This window comes from Larus michahellis, chromosome 25, assembly GCF_964199755.1.
Source record: "Larus michahellis chromosome 25, bLarMic1.1, whole genome shotgun sequence".
NCBI classification, from domain to species: Eukaryota; Metazoa; Chordata; class Aves; order Charadriiformes; family Laridae; genus Larus; species Larus michahellis.
The window spans coordinates 2,581,387-2,593,297 of NC_133920.1; the positions used below are offsets into that span (position 1 = coordinate 2,581,387).

At 48.6% G+C, this 11,911-nt stretch overlaps 2 protein-coding genes across 4 annotated transcripts; both read right to left on the minus strand.

Annotated features, from left to right (window-relative positions):
- Window positions 1-730: 730 nt before the first annotated feature.
- On the minus strand, window positions 731-5,737 carry LOC141734790 (hepatic lectin-like). The gene is made up of 10 exons (XM_074566966.1): window positions 5,495-5,737; window positions 5,122-5,172; window positions 4,443-4,562; window positions 4,288-4,338; window positions 4,064-4,189; window positions 3,444-3,506; window positions 2,692-2,781; window positions 2,303-2,472; window positions 1,727-1,833; window positions 731-1,419 (listed from the first exon to the last, which is right to left on the minus strand). The coding sequence occupies exons 1-10, from the start codon at window positions 5,565-5,567 to the stop codon at window positions 1,284-1,286; spliced, it is 987 nt and encodes a 328-aa protein (XP_074423067.1). The 5' UTR covers window positions 5,568-5,737; the 3' UTR covers window positions 731-1,283.
- A 525-nt stretch (window positions 5,738-6,262) lies between these two features.
- Window positions 6,263-10,454, minus strand: LOC141734791 (C-type lectin domain family 4 member E-like). 3 transcript variants are annotated; one of them, XM_074566967.1, is made up of 9 exons: window positions 10,136-10,454; window positions 9,739-9,834; window positions 9,463-9,561; window positions 9,228-9,278; window positions 9,031-9,120; window positions 8,535-8,648; window positions 8,289-8,440; window positions 7,390-7,499; window positions 6,263-6,741 (listed from the first exon to the last, which is right to left on the minus strand). In XM_074566967.1, the coding sequence occupies exons 1-9, from the start codon at window positions 10,233-10,235 to the stop codon at window positions 6,609-6,611; spliced, it is 945 nt and encodes a 314-aa protein (XP_074423068.1). In that variant the 5' UTR covers window positions 10,236-10,454; the 3' UTR covers window positions 6,263-6,608. The 3 variants fall into 3 exon arrangements, with proteins under 3 accessions (XP_074423068.1, XP_074423070.1, XP_074423069.1); XM_074566968.1 differs by lacking the exon at window positions 9,463-9,561 and having other exon boundaries at window positions 6,267-6,741; XM_074566969.1 differs by lacking the exons at window positions 9,228-9,278; window positions 9,463-9,561.
- Between the last annotated feature and the right edge of the window lie 1,457 nt (window positions 10,455-11,911).

Genomic DNA, 11,911 nt, shown 5'->3' on the forward strand with positions numbered 1-11,911 from the left:
TGCTTCCAGCGTTCCCAGTTCCCTCCTCATCCCCACAGCTCCCAGTGCCTTTCTAAGTAATCCCCAGTGCCCCCCCAGTACCCGCCCAGTGCTCCCAGTAACCCCCAGCCTCCGCCAACAGATCCGACAATCCCCCCATAAGCAGGGACTGGTCCCTCCCCAGCCCTTCCATTTTCCTGCTAGAAAGCGCCATTTTGGTTAAATTAACAATTTTTTATCGAGGGCAGAAACATCTCTTGGTGTCACCTCTGCCACCGGTCGATTTTTTATTTTTTTTTCCCCTTTTTTTGTTGAAAACCAGCCAAAACCGGCCTAAAACTGGTTTCGCTTTCTGCCCTGAGTCCTTTTTCTAATTGATTTTACAGCAAATTTCACAATTCCGCCTCAAATTTCCTAATTTTTTTTTTGCGGGGGAGGAAGCTCCCACTGTTAATTTTCAACCCAGGCAGGGAATTTTGCTAGCCGTAATGAATTTTTGCATTTCCGCTGATCGATAATGTATAAATGCCCCCAAAACCTCGACTTTTAGCTTAGAACTCTTGGAAAAAAAAAAAAACCCGAGCGTTAAAATCTCACCGAATTCTGTGATTCTGTTTTCACACAGAATTTAACAATTTTAACAGAATTTCTTTGATACCACAATTTTTCAGCCATCGGGATGGGGCTGAAGGGGCCGTTTTATTTATTTTTGGGTCAAAAAGAGACCAAAATGCTCACGTTGTATTTTTTTAGGGGAAAAAACCCTAAGTTTTATTGGGTGAAAATGTGCTGAATTAAGAGATGTAAAAGTGAGCAAAACTGGGGGTTTGGGGTTTTTATTATCTGTGGGAGAGACGGGGGGCTGGAGATGGGGGAGGGAGGATAAATATGGAAAAAAAGTCTTTTAAAAATGGGGAGAAAAAAAGAGGATTTTACTAAAATTGTCTTTTCTGAGAGTTAAGGAGAAACCGTGGTGTGGCAGCAGAACTGGGGAGAAAAAGGTGAAATTCAGCGATGCCGAGAAACGGGTTTGTGCTGGTGAGTGGGCTTTTACCCTTTTTAAAGTGGTTATTTTAACTGAAAATCCCCTTTTTTGGCAAGTTTTGGGGTGGTAGGGATTTTATTGACATTTTTTTAAGGATTTCCATGTCATTAATGAGAAAAAATGGGAGCGTGGAGCCTCCGGATCCCCCCAGAGCTGCGTGAGTTCATCCGGTTCCCCAGCAGGAAGTTTGAAGTGTACCTTTTTTTTTTTTTTTAATGGAAATTGCCTGGAAATGGGAGGGAAAAAAATAATGCTGACATCAGCAATTCCAGGATTTTTCGCAAATCCAGTGGTTGGAGTGGGAACACCGCTCGTCGTTCCAGACGCCGCTGGGCCCGATGGTGCCGCAGTCCTTCTGGTCCTTGTCCTTGTTTTCCTTCCACGTGTTCCAGTAGCTGGAGAAAAAAGGAGAAAAAGAGGGAGAAAAAGGAAAAGGAAAAAAAATTATTAAAAAATAAAAACAAGCCCTGCGGCAGCGGAGCTCTCAGGAAGAGGTGGAATTTGTAGTTTGAGGGAAGAAAACCACTAAAAATCTCAATTTTTTTTTTTACCACCAGCAAGAAACCGCTCTGACAACAGCATTTTTCCACCATAAACCCTTCAAATTGCGTAAAACTAACAAAAAACAAAGTTTTGGTGGGCCAACTTCTTCTCTTCCCATTTATTTTAGGATTATTTTCCTGGTTTTGGAGGAATTTTTACCTCAAATTCCCCCGTTCGCCGTTAGTCCAGACCCAAGTGCCTTCTACCGCTTGATCTGTCACCCCCAGCCAGTACGTGCCGCTCCTAATATTGTCCTTCAGGAAATTCTACAAAAAAAAAAAAAAAGGCAGAATTTGGTTAAAACACTCCCAAAATAATAATTCCTGTGGATTATGGAGCGTCTCGAGGCTTTTGAGGTCATCGCTGGCCATATCCGAGTGGTGTTTTTTTGGTAAACAGTGAATAATTTGGGTATATTTTAAAAAAGTACGTACACAGCACTCCGGAAAGGAGATTTTGAGCTTTTTTTTTTTTTTTTCTCCTCCGTTTTTAGCACTTTTTTCCTTAAAACAAGAAGTCATGGTCAACTGAACTCGGCTTGATCCTCGTCACTGTTCTCCACCTCTAAATCTCATGAGCCCCATAGCAAATTTTGGTTATTTTGAGCCAAAAAAAGAAGGTTTTAGAGTTCCTGTGGTTGCTGCGATGGGAATTTAAAAAAAAAAAAAAAAAAAAAAAAGGGTATTTTGGGGCTGAGAAATTGGTTGGCTTTTTGCTCGGGAGCGGCCGACTGACCTGTTCCAGCTCGGAGTTGACGATGACGAGGTGAGCGCCTTGGTCGATGCAGATCTCCCGCGCGTCCGACCAGCTCATGGTCTCCGTCGAGAAGGAATAACAGCTTTTCTCGAAGATCTTCCAACCAGCCGAGCACTTCTTGTCGTCGTGGACAGATCTACAAATCAGCGCTGAAAAGGACCAAAAAAACCCCCCAAAACCGGGAAAAAAAACAAACCATAAATCAATTTTTCTCAGCCGACAAAACCTCCACGGTGCCCTCATGAAGGTGGCATCTCAAAATTGGTGTAAGTCACCCAGATTTCCCATTGCTGTGCTCTTTTTGAGCAGAGATCAGGTTTCTCTCCCGGCGCGTGACGACGGAGACAGAGATCCGCGGATTTTTTTACCTGCCATATCCTGCAATTCCTTGTAGTATTTGTGCATCCCAGTCCGCATCCGCGTCTGGTGCCGGCGCGTCTCCAACAGCTCCTGCCACACTGTGGGGAGGGCAACGAAGTAAACAACCCCCCCTCCAATATTTTTTTTCTCCTTTTCCCCCCTTCATTTTACCCAAATCTTGAATTTCCCACCCCCGGGATTTATTACTTTTCCACACATAGAAATCTCATTTTCCTGCAAAAATGTCCTGCATTGCCATGTGGTGGATTTTTTTTCCTCTTTAGGTGACATTTTGCTGCGATATCGCCCAAATCTCATGTAATTCATCACTCATTTGGCAGCCGTTAAGGATTTTTGCACATCATATTTGATTTTTGCGGGATTTTCTGTTGGATTTACGTCCTTCCCTTCCTTTAAGAGAGATAACGGGGTGTTTTTTTCCCCCGCTAAGATCCTACTCAGGATAAATCCCATTATTTGCTCCTATTTACACCCTTTTGGGGCTAATTCCTTCAGGATTGGGGCACGAGCTTAGTCGGCCATCCGGTTCTACATTGCTTACCCCAGCGTAATTCCCAGTGGAAATCAGAAACAAATCAGTTAAAACCAGCATTGATTTACTACGAGATGGAGCAGAATGAGGAGCCGCTTGAAAAGACAATTCAATTTTTCCTTAATTCACATCAAACGGGCAAAACCGGTGCCAGAAAAGAGCCAAATGCTGAAAAAAAAAGTGTCACCGCAGGGATTTGGGTCCTACCGTTGGCTTCATTCTCCGAGCAGTTCGACCTCAAGAGCTTCAATTCCTCCATAATTTCCATCTCTGAAACAAAAACGAAAGAGAAAACACTGCTGGATCGTACCAAGGAATCGCCAGCGGCATCTAAATTTGCCCAATTTATGTGGGTTTTTTTAGGTGGAGTGGGGAATTCCGGAGCAGATTCCAAATTTGCCCAATTTCTGGCGTTTTAGGGCTGAGTGGGGAATTCCAGAGAGGATTTCCTCTGGATTTACACCCTGGAGCAAATAGGGAGTGGTGCTGGTGCAGGCAGGAGGAGGCAGTACCCGGGGCCGGGGCGGGGGGGCAATTTTGTGCTAAAACTCAAAAATTCCCATTCACGTGTGGAATTAAAACCAAACTCAAATTCACACGTGGAATTAAACCACCAAATCGTGACAACAGACGGGCTTTAGCTGCGGTTCTCACATGGACGGACACTTAAAGCATCATGTTATTGTAGAGAACTATATAATTATATATAATATACAGTATATTTTATATATAATATATTTTTAACATTGAAAATGCTTTTTTTGGGGGATGTTTTAACCAAATTTGCTGCTTCCCAGCCTGACGGGGACCCTTCCGGGGATGCTCACGCTTCATCATGGCCAAGGTGAAGAGCAGCACCCATGCGACAAAGCTGAGGGCTACCAGGACATAGAGGATGGCCACCGACGTCATCCTGCGGCTCTGTCCCCTGTCACCTGCGGGTTCCGGGTCACCTGCAGAGAAGAAATCAGGGAGAAATCCCAGCTTTCTGGGTCTGGATCCAGCTGAGGCCTCCACTGCGGAATAACGGCATCGGTCGAGTGTGACTCACCCTTCTGGGAAGGATTTGGAGATGCCGGTTTCCCTGCCAGGATGTAAACCCCTGTTGGGAGGAAGGAAAAGAGTCACGGGGGGGGGGGATGTTTTTGGGGTATTTTAGGGCCAAATCCTGCTCCACGGAGGTCCTTGACGGCAAAGGTGTGCTACCTGTGCCTGCTTTGCTCCTCTGGCTCTGCAGATCTTCGTTGGGCACCGGCGATTTGTGGCCACGATCCGACTCCGACAGGGAGACGTCGTCATAATCGTCCTCGAAGCTGTCCGGGGATGCTACGCCAGAGGGAAAAAATGGGTGAAAATCAGGCCTGTTAACCCACTGGGAATCCCAGGTGTTAATGATCGGCTCAATCCTTCAGAAAGCGTGAAAAACGCGATTTCCCTTTCCCCTTGGGTACACCCGCAGCAAGGTTTTTACACCCTTTTCTCAATATATATTGATTTTATCACTTTTATAGAGTTTTATAACATCTTTCAGAGCCGGGTCCTCCCCTCAGCTGCAAATCTAAGCAATTCTGCTTGAAATTTGAAGTGCTTTGCGGCAGGAAGGGATGAATTTGAGTGGGGAAAGTTGCAAACACCATCTCCGAGGGAGGACGGAGCGATTAATTCCCCTCTCAATCCCCGCCCAGCGTGGACTTCCGGGATATTTTTGGGTCTATTTGATTGCGTTCCACAAAAGGAACCATATCTGGAAAGAAATGCCACATTTGACCGACCGAGCTGAAAATAAAGCCCAGTTCAGCCTCGGGGAGGCACCACGGGCAGTTCTGCTTTCCATCAGAGCTACAAAAAAGCCTGAAAAGGTGAAAAAAAAAATATGCTGATTTACCCGGTCTGAAGTCACCCACGGGTGTCATTTTCCCAGCGACGGAGTAAATTCCTGCCAAAGAAAGGAAAAGAGCTTTGAGGAAAAGGGGGAGGATACTCAAAACCACCAGTTGGTGCTTCTTTGCCGCCTGCGAGGAAGTTGCCGATGTTTTTTTTTTTTAAGGCCCGGCGTGGAGTTTACACCTGAAACGGTGGCCAAACCTGGACGTTTCGGGACTTCTTGAGCACAAAGTGGGACCCGCGTCACTCCGAGCGCCCCAAAAGTGTTTTGCCACCCTCCGTACCACAACGATGCTTCGTCGCCAACACCCTCCCGGCCCCAAAAAACACACGTCAAGGACACACGGAAAGCGGGGAATCTCCCCAGATTTTACCTGCTTGTCTCACCAGCCGCTTGGTGGGTGCTGGGGGACCCAACCAGTTGCCGTAGGTCTCCTGCCGGGCCATGCTTGCCCCGGGGCAAGTAGCCGCGCAGGCGCCCAGTGAGGAGCTAAACCCCTCGGCACGCGTCCCGGCACACCCCTCGCCGCCTCCAGCACCCCATTTTGGCCGGCGGTTCGGCCCCGAGGTTTCGGTTCCTTCTCAGCGCCGGCACCGGCGGTGACATGCAAATGGGCGGCGAAACGAGGGGTGAAACTGCCCTCATCCCTTGGCAAAAATTAAAAAAAAATTCACCTGTTCCAGTGGATTTGGTGAATTTGGCACATTTAGGGCATGAGGGGCTTGGGTTTGGGGGAGAAACGGTGATGCCAAAGGTGGGATTTAAGGCGGGATTTAACGGCAGCTCCTCCAAGGATTTGAGGGTTTGGGTTTTTTTTAGGGATTTTAGATAAAACCATAGATTTTAGCTAAACCACCTGGTACCTACAGGTGTTAAACACCACGCTGGTAAAATCCCAAATCTGCCAGCGGAACCATGCCGGGAGGGGAATCCGGCAATGTGACCCTTTCGGCAAAACAGGCGTCATGCTTCAGCACCCCCGAGTTGGAGATTTGCATACGCGCCCCAAAAAACACATTCACGCCTCGTTTTCACTGCTCTCTCTTCCCTTTTTTTGGTATTTTTTTACCTAAACCCTGGGAAAAAAAAGGTGTGCACCCACCCCCCTCGGTGCCGCGTCAGCTGGATTTATGGGAGTTTTGGTTCAAGTCACAATCAAAGTGCTTTATTTATTGGTTTTGTTTTTCCTGATTAACCGGCAAGTGATACGTCGAGCCTCATCGCAACAGGTTCGCAAAATGTTAACAAACACCCCCAAAAATCTCTTAAAGACTCCCCCCAAAACGACCCCTTCAAATTGTTTAACCCCCTCGGCCACAGCGTTGTGCAACTTCCAAGCAGCGCATCCCGCTTTTAGGAAGCTGCGGAGCCCATTGTTGGACAACGTTCCCCCTGGCCCAAAACCTCGTGTTTTCACCCTGTGCTTGGTTTTGCCCCCCCTCTTTTTTTTTTTTTTTTTTTGCTTTTACCCCCCCATTTTTAAGCCGCTAGCAGCTCCGCTCACAGATCCAGGTCCTGGGCATGGCACAGGGAATGTCGTTCCAGTAGCCATTGGGGAGGATGGTGGCGCAGTCCTCGCCTTGGTGGCCTGCGTCATTGGGTTCACCGCTGTTCCAGAACCTGCGGGGGGGGGTACATCGTTTTGGGTGGAAAACTCATTTTGGGAATTTGTTGCATTTGGGTTTGTTTGTTTTTTTTTTAAGTAGGGGGAAGTCAGGCAGAGCACGCACCAGCCCCGCAGCATCTCCTGGGGAGGGCCCCCCAAAAAAACCCTTCTCCCCCCGTTTAATTCAACAACGCAATTTTAGTGATTTTTCCCATTTTCCCCCCATTTAATGCAGGAAAATATCTCCGCTTTGATCACGGTGTTTTTCCCCCAAAATCCCAAGAATGAGGAGATCCATTAGAAAGAATCCCTTTGACTCCGGCTGCGGGATCTCGGTCGGGAACTGACTGAGCTGGGGGGGAACCAACGCTCTGTGCGCATTCACACCTGGGTATTCAGCCCCAAAACCAAAGCGAATTTTGGGGAAAAAAAGCCAAAATCTTGCCTGCAGCCGGGTAGCTCCTCTTACGTTTCCCTCCACTTGGCATTTTCAAGTGCCACAGCAGCACGAAACTTATTTCCGTGCTTCTTAAGCACTAAACCAGAGTGGATGGGTGCACTAATGAGGGCGCGGTGCCATTTTTTGGGTGAAAAAGGGGCTAAGGGGGAACAAAACTGATTTTTTGGGGGTAATTTACCCTCTGATGAGGCTGAAAACGTACGTGAGAGCGAGGGAGCTGCCGTCCACCCATTGCCAGTTGCTTTCTTTGTCCATGTCGGTGAGGCCCAGCCAGAACACTCGGTTCTCCATGATGTGATTTGCCAGAAATTTCTGCAAACAGGGGGAAAGATTTTAAAAAAAAAAAAAGGGGACAAAAAAAAAAAAAGCAGCGTCAGGAGGGGAAGTGGAAGGCGGCGGCAAAGGGATTCAGTGGCGCCAGCAGTCAGTGACATTGGGGAGCCCATCCCTTGCAGGGGACAACTGTGATGTGTCATAAGCTTGACAAAAAAATGCAACGTTTCCTGTAGGAAATGGACAAAAGTGCTGAAATTTCTAATATCTGGAGGGAAAAGCTTTTAAAAAGAGCTTTAAAAGCCAGATCGGGGACAGCAGCCTCCTACATGGGAGGCCGGGATTCTCTAAATTGGGGTAGAATGCCACTTCGTGCACCCTTTGGGTTCTATTGCTGTAGTTTGTTCTGTAATTTCTGTAAATTTCTAAATAGTTTTAATAATTTCTAACCAAATTCTGTCATTCCTAGATGACGGCGGGGCGGGATCGCTGTGGAGCCAGGTGAGAACCTCTCGTATCCCCAGGGAGCCCCTCGGTGTCACGCAGTCGCCGGAGGGGCAACTGTTTCCCTGGGCTACCCCCCCCCGGCAAAAAACCCTTAAATCACGCCAGTCTTTTGAGGAAAAATTCACACAATTTGGCCAAATCACTTCAGAGCCAAGCTGAAACCTCAACCGGTTGTACTTTTCCCCCCCGTGCCATCCGCGGGCAGTGTTGAGTCGTCCATGCTTAGCTTTCCATTTGTGGAACTGGAGTCTAATATTCCTCAAAACTCATGGAATTTGGGAGTGGTTTTTTTTAAACTTTTTAAGGGATTTTTCAGCTTACATTTTCCTGCTCGGTGTTGACGACGGCCAGCTGGGCGTTGAAGCGGGTGCAGTGTTCTTTAGCTGCCAGCCAATGCATGGCGGCCGAGGAGAAGAAATAACAGGTTTTGGCAAACTGCTGCCAGCCGGCTGGACATCTCGTGCAGAGAATTTCTGAGGGAAAAACAGGGCATCGGGGAAAAAAAAAAAAATCAAAGGAAAATGTGTGGATGAGCGAAGGGGGGCAACAAGGGGCTCAGTCCCTCACCTGAGAGGTTGCGCGCCTCCTCCAGCGCCGCATTGAGCAGCGCCAATGTGCGGTTCTGCTCCTGCTTCACCTCTGCCAGCTGCCGCAGCACTGGCTCCGGCGCGCCCCTTTCCTCTGCCAGCGAGAGAATAAAAAGGTAAAACAGCTGCCGCAAAGACCTAAAAACCCCCATTTTTGTCTCCCTTCCCCTTTTCCTCTCCGTCCCAATTAACACTGTGGCTTTCAATGGGTGTTTTTTCCTGGTGCGAGTTACCATTCTTTAAAATTCAGGCATAAAACCTCAAAGCCCTTTCGTTAAATGAGCTTTTTATCGTATTTACGGACAGGCTGAGAAAGGGATTTTTTTCCCTAATGATATCTCAAGCTCATTAAGATTGGCTTCGTGTGCTCCCAGTGCGCATTCTAGGAATCTCTAGAGCATCCGCCCGCTATCACATGTTTTGGGAATCAAGAAAGACTGAATTTAATGGGTTTTCCATCAAAATCATGCGCTCACCCAGGACGCGGAGGCGATCCGACAGCTCCTTCCCGCACTCCGCTTGGCACCGCGTCATCTTCCACCGCATGTTCTCCACTTCTTGTGACACTGGAAGGAGGAAAACCTTTGCTTTTGACCCCGTTTTGCCCCTGCCTGCACCTGGTATTCAGGATTTTTCCCTGATTTTCCCCAAAACCACCTTTTCCTCAGCATACCGTTCAGTAGTTGGCCATGAATCGCCTTGAGCTTGCCAGAGAACTGTTCATCTAAGAGGAAAATAGGAGGAAAAAGCTCAAAACATGTCTTGACCGTCTCTGTCCTGATGGAAAGTGGTTTTGGTTTATTTTTTTTGCTGGAAAAAGTACGCTGGGAAGCACCAGGGGGGAAATCTGTGCAGGTATTGAGGGTGCGGTGGGTGCCAGGGAACTATTTTGGGGGGAAATGTTGTACCGAGGGTGCGTTGGACCTCCGAGAGGTTACGCCAGGCCATCGCGTGGCTGTTCTCACTCCGCATCCGGGCTTGTTCCAACGCCTTCCATGCCGCGGATACTGAAGGAGAGGAAGAGAGCAGCCACCTTCACTCTGGATCCATCCCCGGAGAGCTCACAGGGTGCAAAATGGCCTTCAGTCCTAACTCAGAGCCACTTTTTGCTCCATCTTCTAGTGTTTTCCCCCAAATTGTGCCCGCGCTTGGTGAGGGGAGCGAGGGAAACATGGCAGACTCACCTCTCTGGAGACTGACAATGGTGAGAGTGGTGAAGAGCACGAAGGCAAGGGCCAGAAGCACGTAGAGCAGCGCGACGGCTCTCTCCGGAGACAAGGCTAGGACAGACGACATTGCCAGGAGTGAAATGGGGTGAAGCAACCCCAAATAATTCCCACCCCCTCCAGATATTTTCTTCAAAAAGAGCACAAAGAGGAGGAATCCCCCCAGAAACAACCTCTCGAGTGGCTCCACCACCCTGTTGTCCGCGTTCAAACCTCTTTTTCCTACACTGTGACCCAACAGAGGAACCAAGCGTCAAAACTTGGCTTTAACTTCGGAGAAAAAAACGATTTAAAGAGCTGAAACCCTCTAGTTTCATGTCTCTGGATCCCCAAAGCCGCTCCCTCGCCCTGATACCTCCTTTAGGTGCTTTTCTGGGCTCTCGCTTCTCCAACTCCGTCCCCTCGGCGAAATCCCATTTCTCGTAGGTGCCAATGGCACCTTCGCTTTGTGACATCTCTGATCCTTTTTCTTTTCCCTCTCTCGATATCGCCCCGATTTATGTGGTGGGGAAGACGCGTCATCTCATCCTGAGGCGGGTGGGGGGGGAAGGAAATGCTGGCGTTTCATAATTCTAATTTCCCAGGGCGGGGGGGGAAGAAAAGTAAAAAAATCTGCGCACTCAGGAGCTTTGGAGCGGCCGATGCGCTTGGGTTGCCCCTCGCCACGTGCCACAGCCGCTTTCCTGTTGATTTTTTAGAAGAATTGGTTAAAAAAAACACACTTCGCTTTCCTCAAAAGAGGCTGACACCTGCCCAAGGAAGTGGCTTTTGGAGGCTTCATGCCAAAACAGCATTCTCCGAGGCGAGCACCTAAAAATAAAAAAAAACAAAGCTAAATTTTGGGGAATTCTTTAGCATTTTGTTCAGCGTTTTTGTGATAATTCCTTGCATTTTTAACATGAGAAACTTCAAATTGTGAAAATCCTATTTTTGAGGGGCACTATTTCCTTTATTCCTTCTCCGGAAAATTCTGTTTCTTACCCAAATGCCCTCAGGGCTTGGAACCAGGCGTCCCCTGGGCTGGCTTTCAGAGAAAACGAAACTTAGAACTTAGGAGTGACTTCAACTTTGTCCACTTTCAGATGAATTTCACACAGGGACCCTTGTCAAAACAAACACAGCCAAAAGCTGAACATCCCTCACTCCGGTTCCCCTGCTCTTGGGGCAAGCTGCTTCCTCCTTTTGTCCAATTTCCCCTTTTTCGATCCCAAATTTAGGGGAAGTCGAGGCCAAACTTCTCCCCGGGCTGGCCTTTCATGCCTTTGGGGCTCCGGTGCTTTGCAAGAGGCAACGGAGCTGGTTTTGAGTCAAAATGCTGTGAATTCGGCCCACGGGCTCTCGTGGGGGTTCCCCTCTCTGCTGCCAGCATGCCATTTGTCCCGGTGGAGTGGGAGAGGTTTAAACAAACTCAAGGATGGCGCTTTTTAAGCTGAAAGAATTGAAAACCAAGATTAAAGCCAAGAAAGGACCGAAACCGCCAGCTCCCACCCCTAAATCACCCACACCCTTCTTTCAGGCTTTTTTATCTTTTTTATTTTTTTAAATACTGAAGCTGAAGCAGTTGCAGATACCTTTAGGCTCCTAAGAAAATCCACTTCTCAGCACTGTTAAAAATATCCCCAGTGGCAACTCAGCACGCCCAGTGTCCCACAGCCCCTCCCTGGGGACAGCAGTGCTCTCAGTGTCCCCATATCCTTGTCCCTCAGAACATCCCCCCCACTCCTGTCCTTGGGGACATCCCTGATGTCCCACAAACCCCTATCCCTGGGGAACTGGGGACTCCTGTGTCCCTGCACCCCAGGGATCACTGGGGACCGCCACTGCCTCAAGGCCTCAATCCCTGTGAAACTGCAAACCCCTGTCACCCCCATTTCTAGGGAGCTGGGGTCCCTATTGTCCCCATCCCTGGGGACCCCATGAGCCCCCAGTGTCCCCATCCCTAGACCCCTATGGGATGGGGGACCCCGATCACCCAGCACTCCATCGCTAGGGAACTGGGGACTGCCATGGCCCCCACAGCCAGGTCCCTGAGAGAATGAGGGACCCCCTCGTCACCCCAATACCCCCATCTTTGGGTAATCAGGGACCCCTAATCCCTGTCCCCTACCCAGGCGCCTTCCCTGAGGTAATT